This window comes from Pristis pectinata, chromosome 30 (assembly GCF_009764475.1).
Source record: "Pristis pectinata isolate sPriPec2 chromosome 30, sPriPec2.1.pri, whole genome shotgun sequence".
NCBI lineage: Eukaryota > Metazoa > Chordata > Chondrichthyes > Rhinopristiformes > Pristidae > Pristis > Pristis pectinata.
In genome coordinates, this window is record NC_067434.1 from 13,694,605 (window position 1) to 13,711,029 (window position 16,425).

The 16,425-nt window shown below is 39.0% G+C and overlaps 2 protein-coding genes across 2 annotated transcripts in view; both read right to left on the reverse strand.

The window, feature by feature from the left end:
• The window catches only part of col13a1 (collagen, type XIII, alpha 1), a 105,753-nt gene extending 94,826 nt beyond the window's left edge, over window positions 1–10,927 (reverse strand). Inside the window, exons 1-3 of the mRNA XM_052041516.1 lie at window positions 10,907–10,927; window positions 10,200–10,235; window positions 4,392–4,418 (exon numbers count right to left, since the gene is read on the reverse strand). Of these exons, the coding sequence (XP_051897476.1) occupies window positions 4,392–4,418; window positions 10,200–10,220 (48 nt within the window). The 5' untranslated portion in view covers window positions 10,221–10,235; window positions 10,907–10,927. The remainder of the gene's footprint in view (window positions 1–4,391; window positions 4,419–10,199; window positions 10,236–10,906) is intronic.
• A 2,006-nt stretch (window positions 10,928–12,933) lies between these two features.
• The window catches only part of LOC127584577 (collagen alpha-1(XXIII) chain-like), a 92,507-nt gene continuing 89,015 nt past the window's right edge, over window positions 12,934–16,425 (reverse strand). Inside the window, exons 3-4 of the mRNA XM_052041352.1 lie at window positions 14,605–14,649; window positions 12,934–13,031 (exon numbers count right to left, since the gene is read on the reverse strand). Coding sequence (XP_051897312.1) covers window positions 12,934–13,031; window positions 14,605–14,649 — 143 coding nt within the window. The remainder of the gene's footprint in view (window positions 13,032–14,604; window positions 14,650–16,425) is intronic.

Consider the following 16,425-nt stretch of genomic DNA (forward strand, 5'->3'; position numbering starts at 1 on the left):
CCAGGATATTTGAAATAATTAACATTTGATTTATCCAGAAATTATCCACATCAGTCAATGGGGAGGTGCAACAAGGCAAGGGAATGTATAGTGAATGGAAGGATATCAAGTTGTGTGAAGGAACAGAGGTACCTTGAAGATCCATACAGGATAATAAGGTGGTTAAAAAGGCATATGGAATACTTTTCTAGCTGAGCCACAGGGTACAAGAACAGGGAGGTTATGATAGAACGACATCCAGTGTCAGCTTCAGTACTGTGTACAGTTCTGGTCACCACATTACAGGAAAGATGTGATTGCACTGGAGAGGACATAGAGAATATCTCTGAAGATATTGCCAGGACTGGAAAATAGTAGCAAAGGGGAAAGATTGGATAAGGTTGTTTCCTTTGGAAAAGAGAAGGTGGGGGGGGGGGGGAGGAGACTTAATTGAGGTAAACAAAATTGTGAGGAACCTAGATAGGGTAAATAGGCAGGACTTGCTTACTTTAATAAAGGGGTCAATAATCAAGGAGCAATGAGGTAAAGTATTGGTTGAAGGATAAGAGGGTTGTTGAGGAAAACCTTTTCACCCGGAGGGTGGTGGGCATCCTCCAGCCTTTGGGTGAAAAGGTTTACCTCATCAACCCTTCAACTGCCTGAAAGGGTGGTCAAGGCAGGAAGCCTCACAGTTAAGCAGTACTTGGATGTGTACTTGAAAAGCCATGACGTGTAGGACCAAGGACCTTTTGCTAGGTGGGATTAGTTTGGGATGCTCTTTTCCAACCCAGCCGAATGGGCTGACTGGCCTCCTCCTGTGTTATATTATGTTTATGATTCTACGAATCAGGCACTAGATGCCCATTGCAGTTCTGGATACAAATCCTAGAAAAAAATTCTGCAATAATTTCATCATGGGATGCATATGTCTCATCAGTTGTGCATCCTGTTCTTGCTTGTGCCAGCAATTTTTTTTAAAATTGTTTTCTTTCTCACTATTGAGTTTTTGGGAGAAAGGTGACAGAAAGAGTAATCATTTTCAAGTATCATCAGTCTGTGGTAAGAGTAATTGTGGGAGACCAAGCATGTTACCAAGCCTTGGTGCTTTCAACAAGCTAAAGATAAACAGAAGAAAATACTGGCCGATAACAACAGCTTCAAAATTATGGTTTTATGCAAAACACAAAATGTCAGCAATATATATGCCTACTATTTCCTTATTCCTTTGATGTACAATAGCTAGCTCCAAGCCCATTGATTAAAGCTTAAATTGACACTGAGTAGTTATAGGTCGGTGTGGCAAGTTTGTTCAGCACAGCAAGTTCATTAACAACCACTGATTAGTGGACAGAAATATTTGAAAGGTCAGTCGATGAATTGTGCACAAAACCATAGGATCATCCCACTTCTGAGCAACAACTTCAAAGAGTGGAGGCCTCGAAAAGAGACATCTTCCTTGCACAGTATTTCCTTGTGGTGAGAATATCCTTTGCAAGGCGTTTTTCTGAAACAATATGGATTTCACCAGTGTATTCGCTCAGATCTGAATGACCTATATAACTATACCTAGCTGAAGAAAGAAATAAATCTGCAGCAGTAAGTAAAGATAATTTAGGCTTGTCTTGATGCCAGTGTGGCTTACTTCAAACTCATGCCACAAACCTTTCACTGCATTAACCATGACACACTGGGCTATTTTTGAGTAATCCTCACTGAGTTACCCCAGGGCCAGGTAGGTTGCCTTATCGAGAACATACTTCAATCAGGGTGGAATTAATCAAAGCTGGTAGACCAGATTTGACTTGATAAGACAGAGTGGGATGATGCCAAGCTATGGGCTAGTATGTGGGAACAAAATGCAACACACACTCTTTGAAAATACCAAAAATAAAACCAAAATTAGGCTGGCATGTTATCAGAATTCGTTCCACTTTCTTCCACCCACTATCCACAATCACTGGACCAACTTGGGCACTGCTGATGGTGTCAGGAATCTTATGGACAGCGGGCACAATTTGGAAGAGTGATTTTTGATTGGCTTCCCTCACAGCGCACATATGGCTGCTCTCAAAGGAGATCTTCAGACCAAATATGTCAAATTTTCTTCTTAAAAGTACTGATTTTTAATTTTTGGCTCAAGCTTGCTCCATCAATTTGTTGCTGCATTTCACATTTACATTTTTTTTCCTTACACAATTCTTTGAAAGGTCCAACTTTAAATATCACAGCAAGTTTTGATGTTGGAAGAATGATTAAGGTAATTAAAACAACACCGTTTTCTTTGGTTCCTTGACTGTGTGCTAAATTTTTCTGGACTGATTGTGCAACTGTCTTGTTCAACTTTCCTTCAAGAAACTGGCTCCATTGAGTTGAATCAATTGCTGTACAGTAATCAGATTGGTCTGCCCAAAGAAGGGAAGGTTACCACAAGTCAACCTTTCACCTTGTGGTATCCTTGCAATTCACCATTAACATTGCCTCTCATGTCATCCAGCTGACACAATACTCCCCAGCTATCCCCCCACCAATTCACCACCCCCCCACCCCCACTGAGCCCCAGCCACCTTAAACAAGTGACTCAATGTGAGGGAAGATTTCATCACCTTTCCTGTTGGAATGAAGTTATGAGTAGAACACAATGTTTATGTTTTGACATTCAGAGTTCCTCTGAGTGCAACATGTCTGAATGCAAGAGGCAAGGTATGTCATTGCAACAAAGGATTGTATGAAAGGAAAAGGGTTGAATTCAAATTACCGTTCAGGTGGTATCCAACTCCAGAACATGATTATATGTATCAGTGCCCAGTCCTCAAGGAACAGTCATGGTGTCTACCTTAAGCTGTTGTCGCTGATGCTCCTGTTCCAGTAATAGAGTCACAGAACAGAGAAACAGACCCTCTGTCCATATAACTTAACCCCATACAATTCCATTGTTATTTTCCCAATGATCCTATCATTCACATATACACTAGGAGCACTTTAAACTGGCCAACTAACCTACCAACCTCCACATCTTTGGCTTGTGGGAGGAAACCAAAGCATCTGAAGGAAACGCATGTAGTCACAGGGAGAATGTGCAAACCCCACAAGGACAGCACTGGATTGAACCCAGGTCACTGAAGCCGTGAGGAAACTCTACTAGCTGTACCACAGTGCCAGCCTTTATTTTAAATACTCTAAGAACAACTCTAAAGGATCTCACTCCTGTGCTTTTAATAGTAGGTTGCCTTTTGATCCAAGTAAGGCCACTTTCCTATACTGCATCTCCTTCTTAAGGCCCCAGTATCAGAAAGAGTAATCTTATCCAATTATAGAGCAAGGAGACCATCTGAGGAATTCTGATTTCAACATGTGTTGAATTCCGGGGAAATGGTAAGAAAGAAGTGTGGTGCATTTAGTGGGAAAAAGCCCAGACTTCAATCTTCTTTGATATCCTATGTAGGGGTGAGTAAAGTGTTAAAGTAACATCTCCTGTTGGAGAAACAGCTTTAGTTCAGAAAAGTTGCATAATTTTTTTTGAAAAGGAGAACTGAATAACCATTGAAGGGAAAAGTGTGTGGAACAAAAGGGAAAGCCTAGTAATCAGGGAACAGGCTTGGCAAGCTTTCTTTTCAATTGGAAACAATGTCTGCAGCCAAAGGTGACATGCTGACAAGAAGAAACAACTTACGAAAAATTAAATGAACAAGGTTCACTGCCTCCTTCCAAGGAAACGATGTATATCAGGATGCAGTGACTGATCGGATCTTCTTAAAGAGATTGATAAACTGAAATTATTTCCATAAAGGCACACAATGAGGGGGAATTCACTGGAAATGGATAGGAAACACAATGGAGATCAGAACACAACATTTAGGAACATGTGATTGATGGAAAAATAAAAGGCAAAAAGGTATGAGCTGCCAAGTTCAGCCCTGATGGAGCAATCAGAATGGAAATGGGATAATCCTGAGCACACGTTTGGTGGGAGGTCTTCTGTAGAAAATCCTGTTTCATGGTGCTCAATGCCAGAGGCTGAGTTATATTTACCCACTGAGCCATGGACAGAGGCCACAAAATAAAATGGCTAAAACAAAAATCGATTTCCTTTCGGGTTTGTTTACCTAATTTAAAGATTGCAAAGAATAAGTTCCAGTTACCTAATGAAAGGATGATTACACAGAGTTGTTGCTCGGGGGACACCTAATTAGATTTGTTACTGACTCCAGAGCTAGATTCTCAATTATTTTCACTTACTTTATTTCCACTACACTTAAATCACAACTTGCCATTGCAATTTTTAGATTAAACTGAATGAAGTGTCTGTTCTCCCCATAGACAGTCACTCAAACAAGGAAGTATTTAGAAGTACTATTAACGTACAACTCAAAATACAAATGAGGGACAGGCTTCCCTTTCCTTGCATGACTCACCTCTTCACCAGGTTCCCCCTTTAGACCCTGGGCAGTCACAGCAAACACAGCATGCAGAAGTAAAGGAGAGATACAAATAGAGGATTAGTATTAGACCAAAAAAAAGTACTTATCAGCATCTTTCTACAGCAATCTTTCTAAGGACATCAGCAGCCAAAGTCTGCATCTATGCATCAGACTGTATCTCAAGCAACAAGCAAGTAGCACAGCAAGAGATTACACCCTCAATAATCTTCAGTTCTGGACAGAGTGAAACAAGTTGCCTTTAGCAAAGGAACATATCACAATGTAGTAACTGGGACAAAAAAAATCCAGCAATTAAAAAAAATTATTCTGGGGAAACTAGGATGGAGAATTGACATTCCAATCCCAGTGAATCTTGTGGTAATTGGCTAGACCCTGTCACTGATGAGTATCAAGGAGCAAGGGCACTATGGTTCTACTCATAAGTAGGATTGGACCTTTTATGGTTGAATTGGGAGAGAGGAAACCAGGCACGGATCTATCAACTGTATGACAATTGAAACTATTTTGAAACTTTGGAATTCTGTCACATAACTGGTATCCACAGAATGCAATGAGCAATTGGCAGAATGGACTTACTGCTGGCTGACACTGATCAAAGTGTTAAGGTACAGGGTATGCCTGTGGCTTGCTTTGCTTTCTGGACCACTGAATAATCAGAAATATTACATGTTATCTTTTAAAGTAGTAAGTACCATCTTTATAAAGTGGAGAGTGTCTCACACAATTGCCCAGGTACATGGATGTGGCAGATTTCAGGGTTCCTTCCCATTTTCTCTCTCTCTGTGCAAAGGTGGAAGTATAGAGCACATAGAGATTGAGAAGGATTAATACCTTGTATTACCAAAGGACTCATCTGTGGGAGGATGGGAGAAAGGCAAATAGAAATGACATCCTGTCTTAGCCCAGCTTGAACTTATGATCAGAACCAGCTGGCAAGTATTCTCCATTGTCTATGGAAAGGATTTCAAACCATCAATCCAACTGAATATTACATACTTAGGCAGAAATACAAACAAATTAAAGAAAACAAAATTGCCATATGCCTGGAGACCAAACTCAGGAGTCTGCTGAGTAGTTTGTATTGAAATGCCTCAAAAATATTTATATGCAATGAGTTATTTTGGGGTGTATGTTACTTGGGAGACACAGTAGCCATTCTACCACATACATAAAGTCCAGCTTACTGTAATTGGCAGGATGAATGACCTAGTATTTTTTATTTTATTTGTACTGATTGAAGGATGGAGTGATCAGAATGAGGCAAGTTCCCTATTCCACTCAAATATTGTATTAAAATCTTTAATACCCTTCAGAGTAGATATATTGGAATTTGCTTCATTATCTCAGCTGAAGGAAGGCACTTCTGACAGTGAAGCACTCCCTTAGTACTGCACTAAGGTGTTGGTCTGGATTACGCTTGCAAGTTCTGAAGCAGAATAAAAGCAGGGCCTTCTGCCTCAGAGACAATGATGCTACCAATTAAGGCGAAGTAACACTAACTGCAATAACCAGATGTGACAGCTTAGGCCAAATGATAGATAGGAGCCAAATGCAGCCAGACTAGCTTAGATAGGAATCTTGGTCGGCATGGACCAGTTGTGCCAAAGGGCCTGTTTCTGTGCTGTATGATTCTATGCCTCAATGAATACACTGAAGTAGTGTCCTCAATTCTTGGTTCCAGTTGCAGCAATTTTTCTCAAGTATTCAGGGTGTAATCTCACCACACATAAGACAAAGTTGTGAACCTTTATCTTTCCATTCATTTTAATTTTTTTCACTCGTGAAGTCACAGACATTTGGTTTCAATAAGGATGTGGTTAGCCAGAAAAAAATATAATCTCAAAACATTGTCAGTATTATAAATTTGTAGATCAGGCATGGAACCCCTTTACTGAGTGCCTAACAAAATCATTCAGACTTCTTCTCTTCATTATAAGAGGCATTAATACTTGAAATAGATTTCTAGAATGAACAGTGGAGGTGAAATGCCTTGACATCTATGAAACAATGGTTAAGAAGGTTTAGAAGAATATGAGCCAAACATTGGCACATGGGACTATCTTAGATGGGCATCTTGGTCAGCATTGACAAGCTGGGCCAAAGGGCCTGTTTCCATGCTGTATTGCTCTATGACTTCTCTGCCTTATTTTCATTTGTTTTCTCTGGGTGTTCTGGTCTTCTCTTACATCTCAGTAATGCGATGGTTGGTGGCTTGATTGCCAGCTGTAAGCTGCCCATAGTGTAGGTGTGTGAGAGCAGAATCAGGGTGGAGAAGATGGGCATGTGAGAGAGAATAGGTTGCATGGATACAAGTGCAGGAACGGGACTGATGAGGTTGCTGAAAGAGCCAGCATTGACTCAATGGGCTGAATAGCCACCTTCTATGTCATGAAAGATATGAGAAGAAACACCATAAAATGTATCTTGCATTACGTCACCTGCCCCAACACGTGCCAATGTGGATCGATGCAAAATTCTGACTGATAGTGCTCCTGTGAAGTACTTTGGGAAATTTAATAGTGTTAAAAGTTGTTGAAACAGATGTGTGAGAGGTGGGGGATGTTGGGAGCTCGTCCTGAATGGATAAACTAGGATGGATTAAATAGTTTCCTTCATTCTTAATGATCTTGGGTGTTATGGAATCCATTCATCCTCAGTGTAGCAACTCTTCACCCCACTGCCTCCAATTATTTTCTAAATGGACTGAACTCTGATGAATCCAGAATGCTCATGGCCTCCATTGTTATTCTCTGTGTTTCGCAATGTAGACATCAAATGAAATACCCAGACCTGAAATCTCTTAATGTGGATCGATGTCAAGTGCTTTGGGATATTTTACCACATTAAAAGATGCTCCAAATTATTGCAGTGGGCATGTGAAGACCCCGAACCTTCCCTTTTCAGCTCTGACTTTAGAATTTGTGAAATATTCCACAGTCTGTTCGATTCAAAACTCCTCACAACTTTGCACTTACGTGTCAATAGTAATAAATGCACAGCCAAAAAATAAAATCCAATGTAAAACAAATTTTATTGTAGTCATGCTCTAAAAAGCACATTTATCACATTGTACATTGGGGAGCCCATGAGCTCCATCAATTTGGACAATGCCAGATTCACACAGTGAAAGAACCATTTCATTAGGTTCTAACCAAGCTTGAAAGAAGCTGAAACATTCCTGTGGTTTCCAGTGGATTATCTGAGGAAAGGGTTTGAGTTGCAATGAGAAACAGGTCTTGGAAGTGAACCACAATCTGCTGGAGGAACTCAGTGGGTAGAACAGCATCTATGGGGGGTGTGGATGCAATTGTCAACATTTCAGGTCAAAACCCTGCATTAGGACCTGATACATGCAGGGATTTGACCTGAAACGTCGACAATTCCTTTCCCTCTGCAGATCCTGCTCAACCCACTGAGTTCTTCCAGCAGATTATTTGTTGTTCCGGATTCTGCATCTGCAGTTACTTGTGTCTCATGGAAATAAGGTTGGGTTGAAGACCTGGCTCTCTCCCATGTGCCTCAGTGCCCACAGTTACCCACTTAAAGATGCCAGGGAGTCCCAAATAATATGCTAAACTCTGGTTATATAACCAAACTCAACTAAATGATTACCTACCCAACAGAAATATAAATAGGTAAAAATTCACTTGAATGGTAATGCAAAATTGCCTGTTACGTGGCAATTTAGCTCTTTAACATCTCTTGAAATGAGTGCTCAGCATTTGTACAATGGGCAACCGGTGCTATATAATTCCATCCACACAGACTGGTTTACTCTTCAAACTATCTGAATCTCAAAACGTTTTGAATTCATTCACAGGATACCAATGTTACTAGCAAGGCCAGAATTATCTATCATCAATCCCCAAAATTTAACATCCAAAGTAAATCTACCCTCAAAAGTTCACACTTCAGATTATAGCTTTGCTTTAGAGTTGGAAGACTGGAAGGGAAATGATATTATTCATCAGGTAGATCATTTTTACTGGTCACGTTCTCTAAAGTAATGCATGTTAACATGCACTAACAGCGAGGCAATAGGAACAATGTTTCACTTGTTTTGTCCGTCTGAGGTGGGTCCTGTCACCAAAAACTGAGCGCAGTTACGCGCTTATTTAAACAGAAAAACAAAACAGAGTAAGTGCTGCTAATTACAGGAAGCTCTGCTGTGAGCACTTCCTTGTACTGAGAAAGTGACCCAAAACAAGAAAGACTTAGGAACCTTTCAAAGTCATCTTTCTAAAAAAAAGTGCAATTAGCACAAAGTCTTTCGGTCTATTGCAAGAATGGCTGGAACAATGTTTGTCCACACACTGGGATCTAGTGGTGGCAGCCTAACCTTAGAAACTTGGTTGATTCCCCCTGGAATTTCCCCATTTAAAGAGCTGGGGAAATAACTATGAGTAATAACAGTTAACAGCCCTTCAGCCCACACACAGAAGGAACTGGTGTCCTTTTAAAGCAATGAGGGAGTTAGAATGAGTTTGGTTATTTCTGCGAAATACCAATACTGTGTGATAAATGTGCTTTATGAACTCAGGGATTCCTAGCACTTTTACTTATATTTAAAGAAATATTAAAATTCAGACCAGAAGCATGGCAATCAGGTTAGCCCACAGCATTTCCACATCAGTGAGTCAAAGCTTTAAAGAGGCTGTTCAATATTAGGAAGTATCCACATTGTAACTAGCAGTGATTCTACTGTTTACTATTTGATGTTTCTGCAGTACAAGCTCAGAGTTATAACTGAAATAGAATTATTTTACACTTATATATGAGTTTATGAATGAATATAGCAAACAATTTAGTGTTTTTTTATTATTTTAGAATATTCTAAACCAAGAAGAGCTTGCATGGTAACATTCAGGGAAGTCAGTGGCACCAACTTCAATGCTTGCAAACACTAAGCTGTAAATACTCCTGGTAAATGAAGCTTACATTATTATTGCATATTGGTCTCTAAATTTTCTTGAATTCCAGTTTAGCTGCTGATGTATTTATATTGTTTTTGAATGGGGAGAAATGTTCATCAAACAGCCTATTTAACTAACCATTGCTTTATAAGCCAGAGGTTTCATTACAGGAGACAGCACCTTTTAAAATAAATTGCATCAAAACTCTAAAGCATCACAGCAAGAAAACCTCACAAACTTAACAAAAACCTGATACAACAAAGAACTTAGCCTAGGCCTATGTTACATTCATCTTAAAATGTGTAGTAGGTGCACTGCAATTCATAGCACTGGCTGAAATGCTCCATTAGTGAGATGTAAAATGGAGCCAAAGCAATGTGCAAAATGCTCTCAAGAAAGGTGCAGTTAAGTGTGGCACTGTCAAATAAATGGTTTAAGGCTGCATTATCCTGGGGTCTGAAATTGAAAGAGAATTAAATGACCTGTACAATGTCACTTTAATAAAAGTCTTCTATCTCTATAAACCAGATGTTGTTCTGACCTTTTAGCAATGTTTACACAAAGCCTCCCTTGGGAGAACAAGACACTACCAAAAATGGTGCCTTTTTTTGTTGCAAAGGTTATACACATGCACAAATTTGTGCTAGTTAAAAGATAAAATATTATAAATCAATTCCATTCCAGTACCTAGGAAAGGTGGAGGGTGGGAGGAGGGACAAGGGGAAGGATACTGCAGCATTAAATTATTTTTTCTTTGACATTTCATTTACAAACAGTTGAAATGATCGTTCATTGTGCCTTCAGTGCAAGATAAGCATCAGGTCTATGTAACCACACTGCTAAAATTAGATGCAATAAGTAAACTTACCCTTCTCCCTGGTAGGCCCATGGATCCTTTGTTTCCCTAATAATCAATGTACAGTCAGAACTACAAAGAAAGAGGTTTTTTTTTGCAATTTCACCCAAAAAGCTGCTCAGCCGCACACGAGAACATCCAGCAAAGACGTGTGCCCCGAAATCACAGAGCAAGCGTTTCAGAATGTAATGCTCAATCACAAAAGCATGAAGGCTTCCCATTAGATGCTACTATTTAGTGCTTTACACACCAAACTACCAGATTGCTAGGCCAAGAGTTAAACCTTTGGAAAAGAGCCCTTATCACAAGAGAAAGCTGGCAATATGATGACTGTACGCTAACACCACACCACCAGTTTAAACAAAATCTCCATCCACATATATAGTCAGAGCCAAGATAATATTTCTGGGGAGCAGTGTTTGCAAAACAGTTAATTAGCATGATGAGGACATGAGGATTTTTAATATCTTGGAAATCACTCCTTTCTGAAATGAAATTATTCATCCTAAATGAAGTCTTATTTTTCCTCTGCATTGTTAAGTAGAAAAAATAGAGGACACAAATTAGTTATCAGAATTAAGTGGAAGTGGATAGAAGTTAGCAAAAGGCAAGCTTCAGAACATAGCAGGGGATAGACAAAGACTGTTAAAACAAGGCAGACAAGTGCAAACACGTAGCAAGGATTAGACAGGAGAGGGGTGCAGTTTAAGGCTAATTACCGGAAAGCCATCTCTTCCTGGAGCTCCCTGAAATGGATAAAAATCAGTAGAAAAGGGAGAGAAATGAACATATTATATACATAGCACAAAAAGCCAAAGGGATAAAGCTGACTTTATGAATTTTAACTTTTGAAAAGTATGAAATTTATAAGTGCACTGGTACAGAGGCTAGAGTTCTATCCCACTGGTTTTAAAGCATAACAACAAATGTAAATTCTGCAAAGACTAAGGAAACAGTTATGATGACACCGCAAAGATTTAGAAGAAATAAGTTAATATCTAAGGTCCAGTACACCATACAGAAGCTTAGAGACAGACACTTATTTTTTGACCCAACCTGTTCTCTGGGGCACTACTAGCGTTTCGTGTACTTACAGCAGGCCCTGTGAACACAAGAAAAGAGGGAAAAGGCAGATTATTCTTCTGCGGTGTTCAACATAGAAGTAATACAAGTTTCATTATTTGTTTAATACTCTGGCCTAGTGACCAGCCATAAAAAAGGTTCCTTATATTTCAGATGGATGTTTGTGTAAAGGGAAGAGTTCATTATGTTGAAATAAGATCAGACAAAATCCATTTGCTTGTTTCTTTAATATGCAAATTGGACAAAAAAAGCCATTTTAAAGTACTTGCATCCATCTCCTGTAAAAGTTCCACCTATCGGGAACATTGAACCAAGTATTTCCCATTGAAATTCACCTTAACACCATCTCATTTCCCCAACATTAACGTGCTACCCATTAATTACTTACCTTGAGAAACTGGATCAGAAATTGAAACTTATGACTCACAGCTCAACAAATACATCGTGAAAGTAACGAACAATAAATGTCCCTCAATAATATTATCATCTTTATGTGTTAAAATTTATCCTGTAGTTTTTATTTATTTAAACTGTTGCCACAGCTTGTGGTTCAGATTGAGGCTCCTGTGAACTGCTAACTGCTGTTACTAAACACAGGGGCTCCTTGTCCAGGGATGGTGGGTCACCCATGCACCATTACCCTTCCTGCATTCCAACATCCCACCCTTTTTCTTGCAAGTGATATCCATCTCTGATCTCCCACTCTCCGTTTGACCTCACTGCAATAGCATTGACCTATGTCCAGCAGGTGGCAGTGTCTGTGAAATTCAGGTGGTAATGCTGCTTCCAGAGAGTAAATCACAATGACAATTCCTTGAAAGCAAAAGATGAACCCATTTCATGGCATATTTGGTGACTGCCAATTTGGAGCACCAAATACAGGGGAAATCACATTTCTGTTTAAGATGGGCAGAGACAAAGACCAGAGTGCTTAGATGAAATTGGTCACAACTTAGTGGGAGAATTCACATCCTTCTCATGAAGTTCTGTGAATGCACTAGTCCGATGCCCAGTCCACTGATGGCACTTGACACACCCACCCTTCCTGTCTCTCCAGTGACGATGGCTCATTAACCCCCAAAATGCCCATTATGAGGATAGTTTTGTGTTGTAGAGATATACACATCTGGCTCAGACCAATTTCTTTCAGGATCTTACATAACTACAGCAAGGCAAATATGCAAAAAAAGTTGTCATTTGAATTTTGTCATCTTCTATAAAGAAGTCCCAATGGCCCCTGAAATCTCCAACTGCTATAAAGTATGTGCACTGCATGGATCATGGATAACAATATCATCCAGACTATTAGCAACAGTTCTCCTTTAAATCTTTTACACATAGATCTTCATATAAACAACCTACTTCACTTGCTTTGCTATAAAACAAACCAACTCTATAACTTACTACTGTCTCTGCCATCGCTAAATCATCATTAAATTATTTAGGAAGTTAAAGGTGCCTTGAAGTGTCCTTTCCTGAAATTTACATTTCCCAGCCCACAGACATCAGAAGTGGAAGAAATGCACAGAGGGGTAGCTGTCAGTCCCTGAACAGCAAAGAAATGACCATTCCAGTACAAGTGGTTAAAAAAATTAAGAATCATTCAGTTTAACAAATGTAGTTGAGAAACATTCCCACAGTGAGTGTTCCTGTGTGGTGTCCATTATCCAAACTGAATCCCGCGGTCCCAGGACTTGGCTGCCTTCGGAAGGGGGTTGGTTTCTACATCTTTATCCCAGTACTTCACCGAAGTGGGCCAGACTGGGAACAATTTTGAAACATTACTTCCCAAGCTTTCTTATCAACTCCTATTTTACCCAAATGAAATACATTTGGAAAGAGCATCAAGGGAGAAAGGCTAGAATGAACAAAATGGATGATGGTGCCAATTTTTTTTGTAAAGGAATGAATAGCGATATTTATTCTTTAAGGCTTTTAAATAAATTATTTGGTTGTTTTCCATTACTGCATGAAATATAATCTTCCAGAGTCATACTAAAATGTACTGAAGCATTTTAATGCATTTGCCATCATTTACTAATTATATTGAAAAAAAACAAATGACTAGACCACTGCCGTACTCACCTCCAGCACAGAGTTTATATATAGATATATATCCTAACAAGGGCTAACTTTGAGAATATAATATTGATGTGTCCACCAACACAAATAAGGAAGCTCGTGCATAGTTTGGAAGTATGAATTCACAATTTTATTATCTATGGTGCACAGAGAGACACTTGTGTGGGATGTTTGATAGAACCTGACGTATGGTCAGGTAAGTCCAGTCTGCACACCACCAGGAGCCACTTGCTCAAGGAGAATACAGTTCAAAAAAATGACTTGGAGATCTACAGCTTCAGAATTGTAGAATAATGACAGAGCAGGCTGACCAAATTATGCAGAGTTTGCACATTTTTGCACCTTGGAAAGAAAATAAATGACACTTTGGTAGTTTCACAGAATGCAACTGATAACAGATCCAAAGAAGCAACTCTGATATTAACTTCTCCAACTTACAGAAGAGAATAACTGAAATGAATCAATACCAAAGGCACAATTAGTACCTTTACAAATCCTTATTTTAAACTCACTAATAAATTTTCCACAGTACGGACATTGGAAATTGAGAGTTCAATTCACGATGCATCAATACTCATTCATTCATATTACTTGCTTGATCTAATGAATCATTACATAACTTAAATATAACTTTATTACTCCATAATACGAGTTCCTAAGTGGGTAGGGTGTATTAGTAAAATCTTTATTACTCTATAATACGAGCTCCTAAGTGGGCAGGGTGTATTAATAAAATATCTCAAACAAACATCTTTTACAGGGTCACTGTAGAGACACCAGAATAGGAACTTTTCCTTGTTTTCTAGTGCTAAACAGGCAGTAGAATATTGCTGGAGACACAAGAGACTGCAGATGTTGGAATCTGGAGCAACACACAATCTGCTGGAGGAACTCAGCAGATCGAGCAAGATCTGTGGGGAGAAAGAAACCCGAAACATTGACAATTCCTTTCCTCCCCACAGATGCCACTCGACCCTCTGAGTTCCTCCAGCAGGTTGTTTGTTGCAGTAGAGTATCACTGCCTGTTGTACTCCCCTCCGTTGCCTTCAATGGAAGCAAATTTTGGAAGAAGGTAACTTTTTCTTCAGTGCCTGGCTAGCAACACAAGAATAAGTTCCACTACACAAAGACTGGTAAAAATTAAAAGTTAATAAGCAATGGGCCAATTCCGTTCTGGAAGTTTCAATAACAGATGGAATAAGAGCACCATTTTGTCCATTGTGATGAAATACCTCACTACTGTGGCACATACCTGGTACACCTCTGCGACCATGTCTTCCTTTTTCTCCTGGTGGCCCTGGAGAGAAACAAGGAGTATTAGTATAATTGTTAACAAATGGAGGCCATGAATTGACTTATCTGTGTATAGCTACAGCACAACCTTCTTAAGGTGACTATAAGAATGGAAAGTGGTCAAAATTTAAATAATTGAGTTTTGATTAGGAATCCAGCAGCTTTAAAGCCCTTCTTGTTCATCACTTAACATGAAGGAAGATACTTTAACACTGATGTATCTCAAAGCTTACAAGTCCAATAGTTTGTTATAACAAGTTTGTATTTTACATATTGCTGTCTTTCAGGTTTCCAAATACAATGAATCATTATGCTTGATGACCTTGGGCTTTCCTGTATTATTGATTAGCTGGCCCAGTATCAAGATGCTTATTTAATCTCAGACAGATAATATTTCATGACTTATGCTCTAATAAATCATTGAAGCAAAAGGAGTCAACATTTCCAAACTTTCTTCACTTTTTAAAACCCACATCCATCTACGTTGCATGTAAAATGTTATCTCCCCAAGCACAGAAGAACAGTTTCAAGGGGAATATCTTGCAGCCTTTCACATGTAAGGAACATTTAAAACATGAAACAGAGTCCTTTAAACATTTTAATGTATTTACTTAACTACAGACTATCCTCTAAAATAAATTGCCTGCGTTGTTATAAAAATCCCTGATTGTACTGAATGCTATTTCAGCTCCTCAATATCTCTGCCACATATCACCAATACATGAATTGCGTAATGGTATACCATTCAGAGTAAAACTTCAGCATTGCCAAATTTAAGGTGCTAAATAGAGCTCTGTCTTGCAAAAGTGGACTGTTTATTTATTCTGCAGGTTTCTATTATTCCTATCAAATAAATTCCTGATCAAAGCATGAAGAGGTAAGGTTAATAAAAGCTTCCTTTAAACTAACTGTGAGCAATTTTAATATGGTCCTTTCTGGTCATGGCCTAAGTATAAATTGCATGTTCAGTGAACTGTATCTTGGCTACATAATGAACAGTTCATTCATGGTTTGCAGGGTGCATAACAGTTCACTCAGTCCAGACATACGCCTGGAATGTAACAATTGATATACTGATCTACCCTATTTCTAAAGAAGGAAAGGGGATTTCAGAAGGCTGAAGTGGAGGGTACTAAATATTTTTACAAGATGTTTCAAGATATTCCATCATCATTAAATGGAATCTGTCAAACTGAAAATATCATGATCTTGAGAAACAGATATTCAATTTCACCTTTAAGTTTGGGGCTAAACTGTTCTGAATTGTACATGAATGGTCTGTCCACTGGATCTAAATATCCACAATACTAAATAGTGAATTAATAACTTGTAAGATATCCCACACATTTCATTTAGGTATTTAGGTATAAGCTGATGGATCAAACAGAATATTTTTCCAACAGGGCAGATTAATTTTCTACTCCATAGTTAGGAAATATCCTGCTTTGGTTTCAGGGTGGTTGATCTTTCACTAATAGGTCATTTTGGCAGGTTCCCTCTGGGCATGTGATCCTCCCCATCACATGTTCCTCTGCGTCTACTCAGCTTAATGCACAGGCGGCATAATCAAAATCTAGCCCATTGTGATGAAAACAAAGAGTTCTACTTGCTCTGAAAAGGAAAAATATTGCCAAACGCTTTTATCAACAGCTAAATTCTATATTGGGTGATGACGCTTTTCGTGATTTTTATTAATGATTTGGACGAGGGGGTAGAAGGATGGGTTGGCAAGTTTGCAGACAACACAAAGGTTGGTGGTGTTGTGGATAGTGTGGAGGAT